This window comes from Plectropomus leopardus, chromosome 7, assembly GCF_026936395.1.
Source record: "Plectropomus leopardus strain MGB_pleo_1.0 chromosome 7, ASM2693639v1, whole genome shotgun sequence".
NCBI classification, from domain to species: Eukaryota; Metazoa; Chordata; class Actinopteri; order Perciformes; family Serranidae; genus Plectropomus; species Plectropomus leopardus.
In genome coordinates this window covers 13,681,537-13,704,732 of record NC_142182.1, presented here as the reverse complement: position 1 = coordinate 13,704,732, position 23,196 = coordinate 13,681,537, and the positions used below count along the sequence as shown (strand labels likewise).

The 23,196-nt window shown below is 40.0% G+C and overlaps 1 protein-coding gene across 1 annotated transcript in view; it reads right to left on the bottom strand.

The window, feature by feature from the left end:
* pdhx (pyruvate dehydrogenase complex component X) overlaps positions 1 to 23,196 on the bottom strand; it is a 37,998-nt gene that overhangs the window by 11,139 nt on the left and 3,663 nt on the right. Inside the window, exons 2-7 of the mRNA XM_042496914.2 lie at positions 20,681 to 20,764; positions 17,902 to 18,002; positions 10,875 to 11,083; positions 9,574 to 9,672; positions 1,694 to 1,859; positions 321 to 468 (exon numbers count right to left, since the gene is read on the bottom strand). Of these exons, the coding sequence (XP_042352848.1) occupies positions 321 to 468; positions 1,694 to 1,859; positions 9,574 to 9,672; positions 10,875 to 11,083; positions 17,902 to 18,002; positions 20,681 to 20,764 (807 nt within the window). The remainder of the gene's footprint in view (positions 1 to 320; positions 469 to 1,693; positions 1,860 to 9,573; positions 9,673 to 10,874; positions 11,084 to 17,901; positions 18,003 to 20,680; positions 20,765 to 23,196) is intronic.

The window sequence follows — 23,196 nt, the reverse complement described above, 5'->3', positions numbered from 1 at the left end:
CACATTTATTCCCTCTTCATAACCCATACAAAATGTGAACTCTCATCCACCCACAACTTGCCAGGTCACACATATATTGGTTTTAACCAGAGGTACATGACCACCCTGAGACAACATGTACCAGAGCTTAATCAATGCAAAAGACTGTCCTCTCTGTCAAATGAGCAGTCATGTGAAAACCCTGAAATCCACATCTTCATGGAAAAAGTTTCCTTCCAAATGTTGACGTCAAGACATTCACTGAGGGACATGACACTAACATGCACATGTAAAGAAAAGTACTAATGTGTAGACACTTCATCAATGTTGTGTGATTTTACCATTGGCCAAGTTTTTGCGTAGGTTCATGACGGCAGCCATGTCGCAGTCGACTGAGGCATATGCATGGGGGATGGTGGTCTTCGATTGCGTTAGTCTCTGAGCAATCACACGGCGGACGTTTGTGGCCGGGATCTCTGTGAAAGTGCCCTGAGGAGGACAAGTGGAGGGAAAGGGAAATCAATAATTGACCAAGGAGAAAGAGGCATTTGCAAGAGACAACAAGAAAAACAGGGGACAAGAAAAAGACATATCTCAGCTGCCACCAATCACTCAAAAAATGCATGTGGTTAAAATGCAAAGATGCTATTGACAAACCTGTAACAATGAGTTAATGACTGGTTAGAAGTGACTGAATGATTTTATAGAAATAAAAAGGTGTGCATCTGGTTATTTATAGACCCTGTAATTGACATCTATATGTCACATTTTACAGGATGCATACTAATGAAGACAAAACTAAATATGGAGCAAAACCAGAGTTTCTGCCTCCCAGTTTTATGCCTCCTTGAAACAGTAAAGTTGCAGTTATAGTGTACATCTATGTCTGTTCGGACTTTTGTGGCCATGACAGCTAACAATGTTTGAAATACACGATGGATGTTGCCGAAAAGAAGTTACATATTCTAAAACGTGAATACTTCACACACATCTTCATATTGAGTCCTGAGCTATGATATTGCGTGATGGTTAGAAAAGTGTTTTTACAGAACACTATGATGTCACAGTGAAGTTGACCGCTGACCTTTTGGATGTAAAATGTCATCACTTCATAATTTTACTGTATTAGATATTTACGGGAAATTTTGCATTATAAAACATATCATCTCTTGAGTTATGGCCAAAAAATGTTTTGTGAGGTCACAGTGGCATTGGCCTTTGACTATGAAATTTTAACGCACAAGTTAAAAGCTGAAAAAGTTGGATTGTTAAGTGTTTCTGGCTGATGATATGATTTGAGCGATTTCTTTAGTCTGTGTCATGCACAAAAAACATGTGCCCAACCCTCATGGGTTTACAAGGCATCATTACAATATGATTGCAGTGATCAATCCAAAATAATTATTATTTTACTGCTCAGTCACCAAACAAAATACTCTGCCTTCTTTCCCTTTGTTGTTTGTGTTACCCTTTAAAACACTTTTTTTCAGTCACCCACCAAAAAGAAATCAACATAAATGCGGTTCATTTTACAGAATACATCCGTTATATCTTTATATGCAGGCCAGTTAAAAAAAAAACAAAAAACATTCTCAGTTTCTCCTGAGTCATACAACAGACAGTCTGTCCTCCTTTGGAGTAGCATTACATTACTTGTAGTTTCTCAGCACTAGCACAAAACAAAAACATGTGTTTAAGTGCGAAGAGTGCTCACCGGTGCTCCTGGTTTCCCTGGTACAGAGAGGGGAGGTATGTTGGGTCTGCTGCCTGGTGGTGGAGGAGCAGCTAATGGGGTGGGGACAGGACTTGGGGCGGCTGGGGCAGCCATGGCTGGGGCTGCTTTAGGGGCAGGAGACATCTTCAAGAGATTCAATGCATCTCTGTTAAAGTAAAAACAAACAAAAAATAGATATACAAAGTTTTCTACAGTCAGGGACATCTAGCTGTATTTATATCTGAATTACTATGTCAACACATACTGGACCAAAAACACTGGAGTATTGGCTCAGAAAAATATTATAACTGGATGAGACAAAATATTCAAGTTGTTACCACATGTTCATTCACAAACATTTACACTAGAGCAGATGCTTCCCAGGCTCTTACCAAATATTTTGCAGGCTGCAATGATGCTTCTGGGTCAATTTTATTTGGGTCCATCTTTATTGAAGTACTCATGTCAACTCCTAGCATTCTCGTTGAACAAACATACTATTCTATTTGAGGCCTCTGGCAAACTTTTTTCTTTTCATTCATTCATTTTTTCTAGAACTTATTAATAATGGCCTACTTTTTGCAGCGAAAAAAAAAATCAAACATTTTTTTTTCTGCATAAAAACTGCAGTCATTTTTTTTTTATTTAGCTTTGACCATGAAAAATTAAATTACACTTGTATGAAACAACACTGGCATAGCTTATCAGTACAAAATTAAATTATTCACCCATTTTCTCCCACTTGGCAAGCTTAAAAGTAGCACTTTGCTACTGGTTTTATCTGGTTTGTATTCGTGTCAGGCTTATACAGAGAGGTAACTTTCGGTTATCCTCGAGCGGATGGGCGTATTGAGAATCATTTGCTAGTCACAAACAAACCCCATCAGGGTTAGGCTAGGCAGGATCAGATGTCAGCTGCAGCGAGGGACAAGGTTATTCAAAACCTCCGCTTCATTACCCTTCCCACTGGCATACCCACTTCTAAAACAGTATATTTGTCCAAAGGCAAAATAATAAAATAGCCTAGACTAATTATTTTTTTTGGAACAGACACCTAATGTTATTCTGCACAGTTAAAAGACACACTTTACATCTCAAATGAGGGTGATTTCCCTTTTTACAGATCATCCTAAAGCTACCTTCAGGAAGTAAAACTTAGAATAAAATGCCAGAATCAGTACTCTTTGATTGGAAGTAAATCAATTTCTTCTGCTGCATTTTTCACGTGCAATCTGGTTTTAATGCATCAAAGCACTGCTGTTTCATACAGGTAGTAAAGGAAGGTAAAGGAGGTGACAATATGGTTTGGGTCAGGATACTGCAGACCTACACTGTGTACTAATAAGACAGAGAAAATTAGAAGGTAAAGAAGGAGGGAATCAAAATGTACTGAAAGATCTGCCTGATTTTTTTTCAACCATTAATTTTGGTCTTAGCAGTGAAAGAGGTGGGAGGGGCAGGTATCAGGTGCTCCTGCTTGAAGCTCTCTGGCTCCATTTCAGTGCACTGGGGTCCTCCTACCCACACGCATCCAATCTTTTGTCTGGACCATTTGCCTCTGACCTCAACATGTGACCAGGAACAGTCTGGGCCCTGCTGCTATTTTCTCTGTGTCCCTCTCTGAGCTGTATCTTTTTTATTTCCTCTAGCACACTTGCTCCTCCCTCTCCCTCACTGATAGTGTTAAGTAGGAGTATTTGTTTGTGGAGCAACTAAGGCAACTTGGAAATCCCCCAGCTAAACTGAGAAGACCACAATGACGGTTTAATGATTACAGACCACCATGTAAAAAACCCCACAAAAAAAACAAAGGTTACATGCGAGCACTACGCTTGAAAAAAAAAGAAGACAGATCAAACAAATCTACAAAAAAAAACATTAAACTAAAAAGAATCAAAAATGCTAAGTTTGTGCAAAACCTCCTATGTTTTCTACTGTAATGTATTTTTCAACACTGCATGAAAATCAAGAGGAAGTCAAGTCAACAGCAGTCTACAGTGGACACTTCACAATGACACCATAGATACTGCTTGTGTAGCTGGTTGCCATGTGCTTTTTACACTGACCATTTACACCCATACTGACAGCTAAGGAAAAGGAGCCTCTAAAAGGCTGGTAGAGGGTGAGTAGAATACTAAAAAGGGAACGAGGCAACGTGCACACACACACATACACACACACACACACACACACACACAAGCACGCACGCACAAAAAGCACACACATGAATAAACTTTGTCTTCTACTGCCACCTAGGTCGGGCTAAAATGGGAGAATGGGTGTTGTCATTATGGGAGCTGCTCCAATGGACTGCTGTGTGGTCTGCCTTTTTATTCACATAAAAAATATATAATGTATGAACAATCTTAAATAGAAATTCAGGCAATTTGAACAACCCATTACGGCTGAAATTGAGTCCATTGTAAAAGAGGACTATGCAGTACTCTGAGTGGTCTTTTTCTAATAACATTAAGAGAAGATGATGATGACTTCATTAAGAATCAGATGTGCACAGCAAATACAACCACGATACGTTTGCAAAAGAAAGAGAAATGGGTTCAAATTATCACTTTACCCATGAGGAAGTTGGCACAAACAGTGGAACAGTGGTACACTAACAACTGCACTTCAAATCACCAGTCTGCCAAACTCCTTAAATTCGTGGACGACACCACCTTCATTGGATTCATCTCTGGTGGGGATCAGTCCGCCTACAAGTGGGAGGCTGACCATCTGGTGACCTGGTACGGCAAGAACAACCTAAAGCTTAATGCTCTGAAGACAGAGGAGATGCTAGTGAACTTCAAAATGACTGCTGCCATCCCTGCCCCCGCCTCCATCACCCTCCTTGACTTCCCAGTTTCCCCAGTCTTTCCGCCTCCTGGGGACCATCATCACCTAGAACCTTAAGTGGGAGCTGAACATCAGCTCCCTCATCAAGGAAGCACAGCAAAGGACGTACTTCCTAAAGCAGTTGAAGAAATTCAACCTGCCGAAGACAATAATGGTGCTTCTACTCCGTCATTGTAGAGTCCTTCCTCACCTCCTCCATCACAGTGTGGTACGCTGCAGCCACATTGAGGGACAAGACCAGGCTGCAGCCTGTCATTCATGCTGCAGAGAGGGTGATTGGCTGCCACCTGGTATCTCTATGACCCGAACACCTCCAGGGCCCTGAGGCGTGCAGGGAAAATTGTGGCCGACCTCTCTCACCCTGGACACGGACTTCTTGAGACCCTCCCCTCTGGCAAGAGGCTGCGATCCATCAGGAACCAAAACCTCACGGCTCAAGAACAGTTTCTTCCCCACTGCAGTCACCATCATGAACAATACTCAGGCCATCCCCCCTCCCCCACCGCCCACATGACACAGGCTCTAATCCAGCGTAATGTTAGGCTAAATCAGTTTTTATGCGTTACATTAACACACTGGACTGGACTTTCTTTGTTTGCAATGCACACTGTAGGTTGCTTTGTTTATTTTAGACTGTGGATATTTGCACTGGAACTCCAACTTCTGCACAACTGTAATAGTTTAGCAGTTCAAGTTTTGCAATGAGGAGATGTGCTTTTCAAACAATGAAACACTTAATATGTGAATATAACTAATTTTGACATACCCCTATATGGCAGTAACATTCCTTTTTTTTACAGTATTTTGTTTGTTACAACATTAGGTACAAATAATATTTTATCTGTAACATACTGTATACATGTAAAACGTAGGTTCTATTTGTTATTTTAAGTTTTAACTGCAGCTCTGATGTTGAACATGCCAGAGAGTCAGGAATCAAGAAAACCTCTCTTTGTCAATGAAAACCTTTGTTGGTCAAGGTCAAACAAAACTGCTTTTTTCAAGCCAGCCTCCTTTGCTATTAATCCTTTTGTGTCAGTTTTGCCGTTCGCAGTATTAAACTTCGCATAGAGTAGGAAGTGAAATAAGTAAAGATATCATGATTGATCCATTACTAAATAATATATATATTTATTTTGGACTTCATTAATAGAAAGTATCAAAGTAAGTAAAATTTTTTAAAAATTACAATCAGCCACAAGCTCGATAAAGGAGGCTGATAGCTAACAATGAAGGGGTTTCCTTGTTGAAATTTCTGTATGCTTATCCTGCTTTAACAAATGTAATACTTCATGCTTGATAAGTGAAACCAAAAGGGTTGTGATAAATGTGTGCAGTTTCACAGCAGTGAAAAACAACTATTTATAAAGAAATAGCTTTTTAAAGAAATCAAACACATTGATGCACATGTAATGTCCTGCATATATTTCATGGATTTTCTTAACTGTCATCCTTTCCACATAGTTGGTAGTGTTTCGCCTGCATTTAAAGGTTTCATTCATTCTGTCTGTAGGAACAAACTTGTGGTATGGCCTGTGTTGAGATAGAAATCACTATAACCTTTACCCACCACGGTGCTCTTGGCTGACATTGCTATTGAGGATAATAGTAAAAGATAGGGAGAGAACACAAAGTAGTAATAGTTTCTTGGTCCCCAATCTGTATTAAAACCTTGCAGTGGATTATGTAACATGCTATGATCTCATCGCTTAGTTGTGTGACCTCTAGTTATTCATGCCCCCTATAGAGGGGCCTCACCAGAGCAAAAAAGTGGAACGGGAGGGGTACCTTTCCCTGGTTTCAGTCTCATGTGATGCACCAGAGGACAAAGGAAGGGAAACCGGGTCTATCCTGCCCTCTCTTGAAGGAGCTAAACCTTAGTGAAACTATTCTCACCAGGGGGTTTGGTTTCCAACAAGTCTCACAACATACCTAAACTATAGGCCATACGTTCAGCTATTCTGGGACATCAAACTTAACATATCTACATAAATACGTTATCTAAAAGGAAAAGGCTTATCAAACCAATGTAAGAATATTGGCTACTCAATATATCCCAAATATGAACAATTTCACATAAACTGTACAAAAAAGACCACTTATTAAAAACTCACACAGTGAAGTTGCAGTTACAGTTTACATCCATCCACACAAATGTAGCAATGACAGTTGACGATTATTAAAATTTGGATGATGAGTCTAAATCATAGATGCTTCACACACATCTTCAACCCGACAGCACAGAAGATCTATATAATCAGTTTCACTGTGAACAGGCAAGATAAGTGTCATCAATTTAGTGTCTGAACAAATGTCTCCCCTTTTGTTTCTGAATAATGGCATTGAATAATGGGCAGAAAACAGTGTTTGCAACACGTCATATCACAGTGAAGCTGACCTTTGATTTTTTTGGATATGAAATGTCATCACTTCATCGTTTTTAACTTTTTTATCATTAAGAAATTTGTGTGACATTTTTCCATAATTAGTGTATGAATTCTTGAGTCATGGCCAAAATTATTTTTTCCTGAGGTCTCAGTGACCTTTGACCACCAAAATCTAATCAGTTCATCCTTGAGTCCAAGTAAATGTTTGTGCCAAATGTGAGGAAATTCCCTCTAGGCATTATTGACATATTGTGTTTATAAGAATGGGACGGACAGATGGAGAAACAACCAGAAAACACAATGCCTCTGGCCACTGCTGCCAGCATAAAAATCCTCTAATGCTTGCCCCTGGTATGTTAATTGGCCATAGTTGTCACTGGCTAACTTGGCACTATGAAGTCAAACTCTGACCAAAGAATTTCCAATCCAACTGATTTTTTTTTTGAGAAAGCAGCTTTCAGCCTAGTCATTCAATGACTGTCTCACCAAGCATCTGAGCAAATGACAAAGTTTGGAACACCACATCAATTCAGAAAGGTCTCTTAGCAAAGACGTATATTAGTTTTTTGTGAAACCTCTTGACACCCAGAGTCTTTAATCTCCTGCAGAATCCTCTGCTTTCTTTCAGCATCTACCTTCCTTTCTGAAGACTTCCAGAGCTTATTAGCTAGCCTAGGTGTCAGTAAGTTAATTGGCAAGCCATTCATGCAAATCTTGAGTCCAACAAATGGTTTGAAGAGCAGAAACTAGCAAGCATGCCAAATCAATTATCTGAGATATTAAAACTGCATTAGTAATTAAACAATTTAAACTTCAAAACATAGAAATCATGTTGACACACATGTTGAAAGTAAGAAAAGCCGATTGGCTAAACAAGGATGCTTATGTATGAAATGCTCTCTCAGCTGTTACCACACTTATTACTGGAATTAATAAGACAGGTGTTTGTAAACATATAAATCATAGTAGTGATGCTATGAATCCAGATTTAAATGGGCCCTTTTAGCTACATATACAACAAAGTATGCAATAAGAGAAAAGGTAGCACTGTTTTTTTATGAGTCATCATTCTTTACTGTGTTTGGTTTATGAAGCTCCTCTTTTACTGTCTAAGACACGCATCCCAGAAAACATATGGTCTGCGTTTCTATGGTCACCAGTCGGTCCTGGAGACTGGGTTGCTATGGTGATCGAAGTTGCTTAATGAGATTCCCCTGCAGGGTGTTAGGGTGGTAACGAGAGCATTCAATCAGGTCTCTACTGACAGCAGGTAACCATTAGAGCTGTATGTGTGTGCCTGTGTGCGCGTGCATGTGTATGTGTGTGTGTGTGTGTGTGTGTGTGTGTGTGTGTGTGTGTGTGTGTGTGTGTGTGTGTGTGTGTGTGTAATTTTCCATGGTGTGAATTCACTACATAACAGGATTAAAGTACCTAAAGTCTTAAGCACCTCTTAGTCAGTTTTCAGTCATGTAGTCCCTCCCACCTTTTCATCTGTATTCACACTGCCTACACTGTGGTTATAACCTGCCTCGCTCTGAATGACACCTCTCTCCCACAGAGATATTGCAGTGTTATGGAAGCCACAAGGGGACCCTTCCCATCTGTGACCTTAGGCCTACTACAAAGCTAAACAGGCATCCACTGCTGACTTATCACTTCTTTAGAAAAATACCACCCCCCTCGAACCACAAAGAAAAGAGTGGACAAGCAAAGACAAAAATCTTAATATATTGCACTTTATCCAATCACCTGTTGTTGTTGTGGATGATGATTATGTGATAGATAGGTCATACTGGAATCCATTATTTGGCTCTAATGATTGTAAGTTTCTAAACAATAACAGTTTCTGCCCAAATACCAAATTTCTACCCAGGGTTTCCCCCAGAAAGGTTGTTAGGTCAGGTGCCAAGTTCGGCAGTTTGACCTATTATGGCGTTGTTAGGGAGCTTTGACTCAAAGTTAACAAATTGTTATCATTAGCTCACTCACTGTAAATGCAAACATTAGCTGCTGCAAGCATTAACTAAAAAATTACCACTAACATCAGTCTGATGTTAGCTAACAGGTAACATTAACATTATGTCTGCAAAAAATGTTGTTGCACGATGCCGATTCACCATTAGCGCTGTTAGCTTGTTTACTATATTACATGAACGCCACTGTCACACTGGATGCCCCGCTGAGCCTGTTCAAACTTCAAACTATATATGGAAAAATAAAATGAATCATCGAATATTCGTATTAAACAGCCAAATTTGATTCCACTGGCATGACCCTGAGTAGGTTGCCGCCCTGCTATCAAGTTTACCTCATTGACTCTGCGTGTGCGCAGTCACTTTAATTTTCATTGCCATTCATTATAATGTGTGTAATGCTTTTTTTCATTTAATGTTTGGGCTACTGTAATTTAAAAGGCTTCTTAAAAATACATTTGATACAATCTTTGATGCTTAGACTGGGCGGGCCGTCTGACTTTCAATACACTGGGGGAAACTTGTTATCATAACCAAGCCAAACAATTCTAGTTTTTATAACCTTAGACTGATGTCTGCATGTTTGTTATGTAATCAGGGAGGTTCTGTATCGTGCATTAAGGAGCCCTCAACAGGCCTTAGTGCTAACACATTCACCCATACTCACTCCTTGGTGATAAGTCCTCTTGGTCCAGTGGGTGTGGCCAGTTTGGGGTCGACACCATGGGTGTCCAGGATATGCCTTGCTGCTGGACTCAGACGTAACCTGGACAAAGAAGAGAATAAGGCACAATTTTACTATACCTCAAGTGTTTACTTTATACATTTGCTTTAAAGGTCCAACATTAATACTGTTGATTTTAATTATAGAAAGAAATGTTAAATCCTTCATTTATTAAGTCTTACTGAGAAGACAGGTACCTAATAAAACAAGTCCTGGTCTTTAAAGCACTCCAGTCTCACTTTAAAATATCGTGGCACATACTTTATTTATAAAACATGGGAAAGGATGTAGTGCTTAGCTCAGATACCATCTTTTTCACAGCTTTCGTTCTACTTGACCTAAATGCCTAAATATAGCCTACTCCTTTATCTATCACCTGACGATCATACTTTCAGCACAGCACATCTCACCCTTCATCTTTTACCACTGTAAAACTGATGCAGCCAGGGTACATATCTGAAAATATGGACGGGCTCAGCGTAAAAGGTTTGCATAACAAACAGGCCCGTTTGTTTTGTGGCAGCTCTTTTGCTTTTTGCAGGAGTATTTATTGTGTAAACAGGGCAAGGTAGGACCTCAGATTTTGGAATGTGAGCAGAGAAAGAACATCTTCTTCAACCTGCTGGATGGTGGTAGATACTGGAAGGGTCCCACAGACTCAAATGAACAGGTTGAGAAATTCTTAAATCAATTATTAACTCAAAGTATGGCTTCTAAGTAGTCTGGTGTACCTATGTCAAGCACTGAATGTAATAGGTAATGAGTAATATGTTGAACTGTATATACTTTTCATGATGGCTGTGGTGATTAGTAGCATTTATTGTATGATTTTGTTGTTTGGGTAAGTGTTGTCTGTATTTTTGTATTCATGTGTATTTGTGTGAACAGTTGACATACTGGGACAAGACAAATTTCAGACTTATTTCTGTGAATGCTCTTTCAGTGAAGTGAAATCAAGCAATCAAATCTTATCTAATCTAAGACCTTTAATCAGACTGGCTGATCAACTTAATTTAAGCTTTTTCAAGGGTTAAATGATACAGTGTACCAATTAATATCCAGTTAGGATGTCTGAGTCGAAAGTTTAAATGTCAACACAATCACTGTTTCCCAGAATATCTGACCCTCTATTATTTCCATATTAGGTTAGGAGCTAAGTGTGTAGACTTCTATTTACGCTAGAGGCTGATTAATCTTTATAGGGAGTAATTTCAGCAGCTAAAAAGAAGCAAGGCCACACTCACGGTCCTGATGTGACTGGTTTTGGGGGCTGAGCCAGGGAGGGAGCAGCAGGGGGCACAACTGGAGCAGCGGCTGCATCTGCAGCCGGTGGAGCTGCAGATGGAGCTGCAGCATCTGGAGGGGGGATCTCAACCTGCTTCCAGTCCTGCCCTTCCTCCACCATGAGGGCAATGAGAGTGCCCAGGCGAACGTTGCGACTTCCCTCCTCCATCTGTAAAGAGGGCAAGAGAGGCACTTACACAGTGAGGGGAGAACATTAGCAGAACTGGTTCAGTCACTTCGTAAGTGCTATTGAGCAAGAACAAAGGGGAAGTTCTCTTGTTGTATGATTTTGAAGCGAAGTTTAAAAAAAGAGATGAGGTGAAAGTGAAGAAAGGATATTTAGTTAACCGGCAGTGACTGAATAGACAAATATTTTGACAGTCATTATTAGGAGACCTCTTCAAAATAAAATCACACTGCCTTCTCATTCGCATCAATTTCCATCATTCCATTTTCTCGCTCTGTTAACTTGACAAATCATACAAAAACCCAGCTGTGCTGGAATAGGTTCTTGGGGTGCAATGGATGTGTTTTCATGCTGTTCAAAGCTGCAACTATTGATTCATTATCTTGTTGCAGAGTAATCCAAATCCACTGCAAGCCTTACGCTACTCTTCCAAAGCTGTGCAAGGTGTTGATCCTCAGTCAAATATTGATCAGTTTAAATGAAAGGCCAGGCACAATAGACAGGGCTGGTCTGCTGCACTTCATCTCTTTTCAAAAGGTGTCTACTTAGTGAGCTGCCTCTTAAACGTGTAGCCCGATAAAAGAAGAGAAGAGGAAGGAAGGAAGGGAGGAGGCCCTGTCTACAAATGGCAGAATATATCAGATCCTGACTGTGCTGTTGTGTTATCACCCAACGCCGCCACTGATTAGCTAAAAGATAATAGCCTGAGATTTCTAAAAACGGACCTAATAATAAAAAAAAAGGTGTGATTTCACAATAAAATGGTACAAATTGCACTGTAGTAAATCATCATACTCCACCCCAACCCCCCTCCCTCTAGCAGGCTTGTAAAATCAAAAGCAGCACTTCAGTACCCACCTAACTGGAAACAACAGCAGAATATATCAACACCTGCGCTCACTGGAAGAAAGAACTGCACTCACATGCTTTCTCTGGGCTACTTTAATTTGATGTACACCTACTACTACTCCTGTGATGGTGGTAAGCACAAAGCTATAGGCACAATATACTGGGCAACACAAAAACACTACGCCCAAGGTTCTAAAACATATAAATGACAAAACTTTAAGATCGAGCGTAAACCTCAACAATAGGTCTGATGTGTGATTAACACAGAGCTGCTATGGGAGGTGATGGATGAGGGTAGGGCCTCTCGGGGATATCCGGACTGTAAATCTCCACAAAGATCCTTCTCCTAAGTCCCAAAGGGATTGTTTTTTTACATGGTAGAGACTAGAGATGCAATATATTACCCACACTTGCTGAGGTACCAAGCAGCACTGCAATATGTGATACGTTGTAACGAAAGTCATCAATACACCTGTGTGTATCTGAAGAGGAAAACATACCCATTAAGAGACCAAAAGCCAGGATCTGTAATATACTACATTTATTTAATGCAGGATAAAATGTTTACATACACAGATATCAGCATGTGCACATGCCATCAGCAGGTCTCCTACAAAGCAGAACAGATCCATTATATAAAGCACAGTCATAAGTGAATGTATAATGATTCTGGTGCCATTTTTTAAATTTTTAATATGACCAAAATGACAATGTGTTATAATTATTTAAATCAGACAACCCACATAAATAGATTTGCATCTTTTCAAAAATGTGTCTGTAAAATCGATGAGAGAATTCGTTTGTTTGAAAGTACAGAGAGTGGCTGGCAGCTTCACAGAATGGTGCACTAATCAATTATTACTCCAAATGTGAATCTAATTCTGTTTTGCAGCTGGCTCTCTTTCTTTGGTTCGTCCCTCACCTCTAAGGTTGAGAATTTATTTGTAGTGGTTCACCCTGAGGGAAATGTTGTCAAATATTTATTTATCTGCCCTTATTGTACTCTAGATCAGAGTTATTTAGGCAGTCGAATTGCATGTTTATCAGTAAACATGGAACTGAAATTTGTCGGTATGTTAATGACCAATCAGCACCACAGTTAGCTTTACTGACAGAATGTGTAGTTGAGCAGCATAGATAAACTATTACCAAAAAGTACAATAACATTGCCTACAAGGCAAGTGCATCTCTCACATAAGTGGAAGTTTTGAAAACCATGATGCCATACAGTATGACGCACATTTTTCACACGAACTGAACTGAGAAAACCAAGAGTGGTTTCATGTTAAGGCTCGCCACCTTTAAGGTAGTACCACACACACATTACTGCACCCATAAAACTTAGGTGGATTCTCACAGTAAAATCATATGCACTGTTAACAATATGCATGGTGGGTAGTTGCATAAACAGATGCTTAGGAAACTAACTCTGGGGCTCAACACTGCCATCAAATGGCTATAGAACACACTGAGACCTACGGGAAGCATAAATAATGCTCAGACCAGCTTTTGAAATGGTTTAAATATTCTGAGGGGAATTTGCAAAGAATGGACAGTGAACTGTGCATCACTTGCAACAGCTATCTGCCCCCATCTGAAGGTCAGATTAAGAAAAGATTGATATAACATAAAAAATATTGATACTGCAGCACACACAAGCCCATAAAAATTGGTAGCTCAGTGCAATTTAGCCTTTGTTCAGGTATGACTGCAATTACCCACGTGGCAAAATATAAATGTTTCCCTTTGAAAGTCGGAGGCTCAAATCAACAGGCAGAGATCCTCAGTTGACTGAGGTTGCATTAAGTCAAGCCACTGTTTTTCCAATGCAGTGTACTAATGGGGATGTTTTGGTCTCCAGATTTTGCTGTGGATTGAGTGGTCTTGACTTTCACTTCTCTATGCAGTTCTTGACTTGCTACAGCAGCAAGAAGGGAAAGAGAGACCGCACCGCAGGGTGAAGAAGTGGTGAATTTATAGCTCACGGCAAGTTAATACGATTCAGTCTCTGGCTTTTGTTTGATATTTAGTGTCTGCAAAAGAAATGCTGCATATTTTTGACCTGCTGTTAGCACCGTTAGCTTGGCAGCTGTCATACTGAAAGTCCCACGGAGCCTATTCAGACTAAACTTTGTATTGAAAACAAAACGAATCAGTGAATATACGTTTGAACAGCCAAATCTGATTGGACTGCCATAATCCTGATTAGGGTACAGCCCTAGTTGTCTTTGCAGAACGAACATGGAAGGCAGAACAATGGCAGAGAGAAAAAGAAGACAGACCTTTTCAGACTACAAGCTAAAGGTCCTTACCCATGAGGTACAAAGGCATTCCTCAAAACCTAAGCAAAGTTATTTAAATTGGAAAGATACAAACTGTGATGCCACTTATAGATGCATTTCAGTTACCACCAACTCTCTAAAGAGACACTTAAAATATCACTGCATGTGTTCATTTCTGTGAATTGGACTGTTTTTGCAATGAGGCTCATTTTCATAGAAAGGGGCCAGTTTTGCACCAAATGTATGCATATTACCTCATTTAAATATGCGCAAATAGCACAGGGGCACCAAGATGCTATTTGCTTGCCAGGTTTAAGGGTGCATTTCACACTTTGCGGGTGCTTTGAGAATTACACGGTTTCTTTTCATGAAATTTGTGCAGGATTAGCCACTGCAAAATCTGCACAATCCTTTTGTGAATTTGGCCCATCTATTTATTTGGCAATACTGGTTTCACATATGCTCAAAGAGGTGCTGCTGAGAAAAGTTATCAATAAAATCCCATATTGTCAGCATGTCAAATTAGAAGAAACATTTAATCTTCACAACCTGTAAAAACTGCTTCTGCAATCACAGGGAGCGAGCATGGCATGACACTAAACCACATACTCAGGGCCAGATACAATTTTTTTATAAAATCTTAAATATTTTGTACAAGTATAGTTGGATTATTAACTTGTTACAATGTCATAAAGTAGGCTTAATTGTGCATACGTACCAGTTTGCAGCAAACAAAAATGTTTACGGTGTAATTACATTTTTCACATAAATGGATGACCACATCTAAGTAAAATAATTGGGTAATGTGTAAATTTCATCTTTGTGTCCTCACAGCCATCCTTTCCCTCATACTTAATGAAAATAGGTTCATAACTGGAAAGAAAGACATCGTGTTGGCCTAATCTGGTCTTCAGCCTTTTTCTATGGCAACATTCTTACCGTGAGAAGTCTAACAGATAGCAAATAGGGCTCTTAAGGGACCTCGCCAGAGCCTATCAGCTATGCTAATGATATTACAGTCAGACAGGACCATTTATGAGGTTTAACCTACTTATCTCCAAACTGTTATCAGCCAGCCATACAAGCCCCCTGAGAGTCCATACAGCTCAGTGATAAGCTTAGCTTAGACAGTCATCAACATTCCTTTTAATTTATTTTAATTAATATTGTTGGCTGATGTAGCTTTAAAGCTTGTGATGTAGACTCCATAAAATGTTATCATTCAAGGTTTGTCAGCAAGTTGTCACAGGGGCATTAGATCATGGTCAAACAGTGTACCATGGAAGCCATAAATCAACCCCTGAGTGTATAGTGTTTGAGTAGGTGTTAGTCTAGAAATAAACATAAAAAGAGAGAGAGATCTTGTTGAGGGAGTGAGACGGGGTCTGTCTCTGATCAATAGAGCATGACAGATATCGCACAAAGAGGATTGCAGCCCCATCCTTTGTCTCAGCAAAAACAGTCTGCCATTCCAATGTAATCTCATACTTTAAAAAAAAAAAAAAAAAAACCCACACACAATTGAAGCTGCAAATTACGAGTCAGCTCGTTCCTTCTGAGCATCATGTTTGCTGAGCTTTCTAACCGAATGCTGAATGGTTAGAAAGTGATTTACAGTGACAATTGATTTATAGGACACATAGCTGGTTATATTATTGATCCCTAATATGACATAGTGTGTGGTGATGAAGAGAGGAGGTGAAAGGGAATGATATATTGGAAACGGATATATTGGATGTGTTAGATATCTTCCTCAGTGTACCCATCTATTCATACATCTATCCATCAGTCCTCTCCGCCATGTAATTCATTATATCAATCACGAACATCCATAATCAACTATGTACTCATCGATACATTCCTAGACCAGTGTTCTCCATTTAAAGCTCAGTAGCATTCATCACATCAGAACACAGGGGAGCCATAGTATGTAACTGCAAACACATGCGTGTCATACATACTATGATTGATTGTACCCAGGGCTGACTTTCAGATTGAAACCCTCGGGTCAGGGTAGAGCAGCGCAGTAAGAGTATGATGACATACAGTAATCTGTGCTCCTACCACCAACATCCACATCCCAATGTGCGCAGAATATATCCCCTGCTCCTTACTCCCCCACCCCCACCCCCACAATAGCCATGGTTGGAAATTGGTAGAGGGCCATAGCAGTGCTTGACCCCTATAAATAACCCCTGTGGAGCACAGGAAGTTCCACATCTACTGCCGCCTGTCCAGGCATTTGGCCACAGGCAGGTAATTATGGTAGCCTCTAAATTAGAAACCGACTGGGTGCTTGGTGAGTCCCAATTACACTACTAAAGGGGGAATGCACTCTGGCCTAGACAAAGCGGATGCAACATTGTCAGTGTCATGTACGAGTGTACAAATCTCTGAAATATTGCCACTAGCTGTTGTTTTTCTTATTAATGATAAACATACTCTCTATCAGTGCGAGAGAGAGAGAGAGAGCTAAGGGGCTTATCTAATGCAGACCATCTTTCTCTGCCAGCTCCAGCTCTAAAGCCCCTACCCCCAATTCTTGGGTGGTTGCTATGGAAACTACCTCATCCCCTCACTAGCAAAGACAAGGATGGAGTGAGGGACTGTGAAAGAATGTAAGCAAGTGAAATGCAAGGAGATATAATCCTGTAGTTTCTGACACTCATCCATGCGGTAATTTATTTTTTTTTTAATTTCGCCATTTCTATGTTTGTGCATGTAGAAGCGAGTCTGTGTTGATCATGACCAATGCATCCGTGTGCTCATTTGTGATGTGCATCTGCTGGTAAAGACTGGCAGTGTATTTGTTTTTTATTTCTTCTGTTAAGGTTGTGCAAACAGACACATCAGCTAATTAAAACCTGTTCCACTGGGGCGTCGCCAGAATGTGAGCATGTCCGAAATTACATGGCAAGGGAGCACGTTGGGTTATTAAATGAGGCACTCTCTGTGACAAGGAGCAAGGGTGTTTGATTTAGTGCATGCAGGGACAAACACAGCAGCACTTTGCTGCCATCCCATCGGTTTTTAAAATAGGGAAGCTAAAAAAAAAAAAAAAACAGAAATCTTTCTTGAACCACTGGGAAATCCTGCCCCTCCCTCCCACTTCTCTTTTCTCTTATCTAACTATTTCATAGATAAGTCAAAAAGCAAGATAAAAGATAAAACATCTTCATTGTTTTGTTCAGGGGGGACGAACATGTGGTGGAGTACTGATGAAAGAATGAAAGAAAACCAATCGCTCTGTCTTTGGCAGCCTATTAGAAATTCGACCGTCAAACAGCACGGTGGGGGGGGGGGGTATTTGTCACTGAAGACACCTTGTCAAAGCTTTGCTGTCACCATGTAAGTACAGCAGATTTAACAAGCGCAGCCAATTAGCATAGGCAATGAGGGAACCATTTACACATAAATATTAACGGGTATTTTCTATGTGGTGATAAACTTATGTAAAACATAGCTATAATTACTTCAAAACGCTGACTTCACATAGTTTGAAGACATAATAAGAGTAAATTGAGGAACATAATTCAAAATCCTGGTGCTGCTGACACACTTAACTACACAGCATTTAACTACTCCTTCAACACATCAATTTCACAGTTAAGTATACCTGGATATCTAATCATCTCCTGGAAAGGTTTGTATGTGTTTTGGCTCACTCACCAATATCTTCGCCATGATACCATCATCATTAGATTCCATGGTAACAACAGCCTTGTCAGTCTCAATCTCACAAAGGGCATCACCAGCTGCCACTGCCTCACCTGCAAAAGCAAAAAAACACATCCAAGAATTTCAATATAACATAAAAAAAATATATTTCTAAAATAAAAAATGTAAGCAACTAATTTCCAAACATTCTCTTCATTATGAAGGGGTTTCTGACCTTAGTGAAAGTGCAAATGACTTATTTTAGCTATAATTGGGAAAGCATAAATCATGATCACCAGCAGCATGTTCAGAACAACTGCCTTTTGACTGGGGGCTTTGCACACACTGAGAACAAATTGGCTGCCATAATAATAAAAGAATTCCACTGAAGGGACACAAAGGTTATGTGAGTGAAATATCTGCTTGGGCTTTGGCCTACATATCAAACGAAGAACCTAATCAATGTTTCATGGGAAAGAATGAGAGATATGAAAATGCAGCGTGTCTGAAGGAAGGCAAGATCTTTGCCTTTCCTGGAATCCCAGTAGATTCCTCACTGGTCCACCTCGTGAGCGAGCTGGAATATATTAGCATCTGCTTAGCAGTGAAAGAGGATGTCAATTAGGAGCCACTGGTTCAGTTTTGCTATGCTCTTATATCCATTTTGTGCTACACCTGTTTTGTGTCACAACTCAAACAGGGCTTTCAATGACATATGGACATTGTTGTCTTCTTGGACAAAAAGATTAGCATAAGAAAAACTAATGGGGTCAGTCGTACAGCTCAGTTGTACAGGAAATGCTAGATAGAAATCAACAGTATGTTGTTGAAAATGAAGAATGTTTGGTTACAGAATTTCAGGATTTCCCCACACATTCATTTATTTGTGGCACCCTCGCTGCCACGTACTGATTTTTATATCTTTGGAACTGGACTTTCCCTCAGGAACGCTATTGGAATATACTGTATATACTATTCAGTTATGCATTGCACCGCAGTGCCTGAATGCAGAGTGTACTCTGGGCACAGGCAGAGCAGCAGAACAACAGGGGCAGTGAAAGTGAATCATTAATTGCACTGGGTCTATAAGTTTTCATTAATTCCTTTTCATCCACAAATCTGATCTGATCCGTTCTGTCTGCATTGATTGATCAATTATCTCCCTTTGCAGTAGAAACTTGCAAACTGCTGCTGAGGAAAAAATGAGTTCCACCTGAGTTGCATTCACAGACCCCCAAAGATTCTGAATTTAGAGAGGGGACACAGAATCTCAAAAAAGGAGCACACACAAAATAGGCGACTGCCACACATAGATTTTAAATCTGTGGGAAACACTGACAATTTAGCCCACAGCAATTTCTAGCATTTAGCATTTGCAGTCAGTCTATTTCATGTAGAGAGTCAAGAGAAGGTACAGGATGATTAAATCGTCTTTGTGATGTATATCCAATATACATTATAAAGATGGTATAAAGACGCAAGGAGGACGTAAGGTATATGACACAAAGGTCAAGAGGTCATGGATCTGACATCTGATCACATTTTTATCTTCGGGCTGAAAAAGCTGTAAGAGGTGCATCACCTAGGCTTGTAGCAAAGAATAATAAAACCAAGGACAGAACTTTGACAAAGAAGAAGGTCTCTTGTAAAACCTCACATTAATATCCCAATTTAAAAATGAAGTTTGTGGGATCTGTTTAAGGTAGAGAGATGTTTGGGAAGGAAAAAAAAAGAAATAGGATGGGTCAAGGGAAAAAAAGGATGTAGATGGGGATGGGTGAGGGGAAGGTTGAAAGAGCAGTATTGACGTTGGAAGCCCCTGAGAGCAAGCAGTAGTGGAGTCAAAATTGGATTTGTATGAGGCTTTAACACCGAATGACCCCAGGGGTTAGGTGTGATGTGCAACATTAAAGATTAAACAGGCGACCTCAAGCCTTTTCACCTCTGTGCTATACCACAAAGGCAATGGGCATAATAACAAAAAAGACATTATATGCAGACCAGAGCTATTTTAATGCACATATAAATCTGTCAAAACAAGATGTTGATATTATTTGTATGTTTTGAAGGAAGCCCAAAATATGGAAAAACAGCTGGTTTAATTATTCCAGCTTAATTATTTTAAATTCTAATTCAAGGAGCTATAAAATAGGTGTTCTACATTACAAAAAACACCTCAGCAAACAAAATTCCATTGTAGCACAATTAACATGACCATGATATAAAATAAGTGTTTTTTTTTCAAACGTCTCTTAAAACCCTTTGAGGAATTTAGGGGTAGGAAAGTAGCATCCTGAATGTGTTGTTCTTGTCACTGAGAATTTATCTTTCCTTTCTCTCTTGCACACACATGTACATATCTCACCCCAAGTCACAGAAGCACATGGCAACACAGTAAAGCAGCCAATCAGAATTCAGTATGCTGCCTCCTGATAGATGAGAGTGTGGCTTAGGCGCCTGGCTGAGCAGAGTTGCTAAGCAGTGATGAATAGTGACTGCCGAGTTTCTTTGAGCAAATTAGCCACCAAAGGCCCTCAGGTGCTTCCAGTGCTCAGTCCTTTGCCTTACAGAGCAATCTGATGTCATGGAGTAAATGATTACTGCTGCCCCTGGTCCATCGCTGTGAGGGAAAAGAAAAGCTCAGCTTTCTGATCTGATGAGCAGAGGGTGTGACTGTGAAAATTGCATAGGACTTAACAGTAGATTTACCAGGTTAGTTATAAGAAGTGAAGCAGAAAAGTGTTGCAATGAGACCTGGCAAATGAAGTCTTGTGTCATGTGTTTCTTTTACCTTCCTTCTTCAGCCATTTGACTATGTTTCCCTCCTCCATGGTGGGGGAAAGAGCGGGCATTTGCACCTTGAGTGGGCTGACACCTACAGGATGGAAAGAGAACATGCATCAAGGCTCATCAGACTTAACTACATCAGAAATATTCCCATCAAAAACAGAGTTAAAATTTTTCTACAGCCCGTGCTTTCAGCATCAAATAGGCTGTGTGAGTGTCAAAATAAATCAAGGAACATGCCCAGAAATAGCAGTGTTTGGCTGTGAGCCCTCAGGGGTTCCAACATGTTCATCTCGGCAGCAGGGCACAGGAAGTGACAGTGGCACTATGACTGCAAAATGCTGCGGGTCATTTGTGTAATTGTGATCCTTGCTGACACCGCACAAGAGGCTGCAAAGGCGCACGGACTCTTTCAGGCCTGTGAGCGACCATCAAACCCCCCCCCCACTGTCACCAGCTGCAGTCACTCAGAAGGTCAGGGTTCAACTGGCTCACAGCACTGTGGTGGACAGTGGGGCTCCTCGCTGCCAGAGGCATCACTTGCTGAAGTTTCTTGAGGATGTTTCACCTCTCATTCAAGAGGCTTCTTTAGTTCTAACAGACCGGTCAGGCCTTAAACCCTGTGTGGGTGCGAAGCCTCACACAGTCAACAGTCGACTCTCAACTCTGAGGGTTCACAGCAGGCTGTTTGAACTGAAGTAGCCTCTTGGATGAGAGGTGAAAAGTCATCAAGAAACTCAAGAAAGAAGCAAATACAACTGCCTGATATATAGCACTTATAACTACCAAGGTATGGAAGACTAAGAATCTTCATCAATATTAACATTAAGAGACTGAAAGAAAGCTCAGCTGGTGCCAGTGTATCACTACTGAGGAAAACGATTATCGAAACCGTTTAAAATAATCAGAGACAGAAAAAATGTAAATAGATAAGGCAGAGGAAAAGGAATATGTGAAAGGGTTTTTCTTTTTTTTTAATTTGATGTGACCTGAACAGTTCAAATAGAACCCATAAGACCAAATCCTTGAGGTATGATGAAATGAAATAAAATACCTGCAATAAACATACAATAAAACATGTTGCACTATCTTCACAAGTCTTCCAATTTTGCAGTGATTATCTATACAATACAATCAACAAAAAATCAAAAATCCTGAAATCTGGTCCTATCAGCCCATCAGTGTTCCCTCCATGTTTATATGTATCGCAACATAACACATTTTATCCAGTCTATTTCAAATTAGAAGAAAGTCTGCTTTATTCAAAGAATGTCAAAGAGAAACAGTTAAAAGCCTCTATAGAGGCCATATAGGATTTGCCTCGTGACAATTAACTATCATCCCATAAATGTTGAAATTCACTGCCGTCTCTGGTCGTGCTGTGTGCTGCTGCCATCTGCTGGATATATGGCAATGTCACAAAATATGTGTGCATGTGCAAGGAAGGCTGGTATATTACAATAGTATCACCATTTATATTTTACTTCAAAATCCTGAAAATCAAGAATATCATCAAGGTGTTTTTAGGCCTGTTTATTTTTTGTGTGTGTGTTGTGTGAGTGTTTATGTGAGTGTGAGTGTGTGCGTTTCTAAAGAACAATCCACTTGACCTTTTCAGTAGGTAACTTTTTGGGTCCTTCATATTAACATATTGAGTCAAACACACAGATTTAGCGGAAATCACCTGTGTGTGTGTGTGTGTGTGTGTGTGTGTGTGTGTGTGTGTGTGTGCGCTTTCATAAGTAATAGACTGTTTTCTTGGCAGTGATTCTGTCATAACAAGCGAAACACACATGCAATTAAAAACATGAATGACAACTAATGATGGCTACATTTCATTTAGGTGTGCCAGTTCCAAGAACCACTCGACTGTGCATGCTTGCTTGCTTACTGGCACAGTTTGAAATGGAGCCATCATTAATGTGATTAGTTACACCAGTGCTTTGCCTGCTATTACATGTCAAACTGTCAGCAGTAAAAAAGATCTGTTAGCTACTAAAATCAAAAGCAGCACATAATCAGTCCAAAAAATCATAAATAAATGCCATATTTGAAAGAAAACCTCTTTAAGAGTCACACAGCTGCTCTTGATTCTCAACATTCCCCTCACATTTTGCTTTAGTTTCTTCCAACGACCAATTATTTCTGCCCTGGACCCTTTCCCTGTGCCTATTACTGCTGGTGAGTAATGGCCACCTGCCAAGCAGTAAGTTGATTGGCCCTCCCCCTAAAACTCAAGTAATAAACTGCTAAATGGTGTTAAATAGCTGATAAGTAGCTATTCCAATATTATTTCTGGATATATAAAACAGTCTCTATATGTAGATAGTTTTATGCAACTGTCCATTGCTTCCCAAACTTCATCTACATCATTTACACACTTTATTTAATACAGCAGCGACATGCAGCCTGGTGTAAATTACCAAGACAAGAACAGCAGGTGAGATGACTAAATGATCTGTCTTAAATTCTGTCAACGTCATCCATCTCAGTTATGTTGCACAAGTATTACTATGCCCA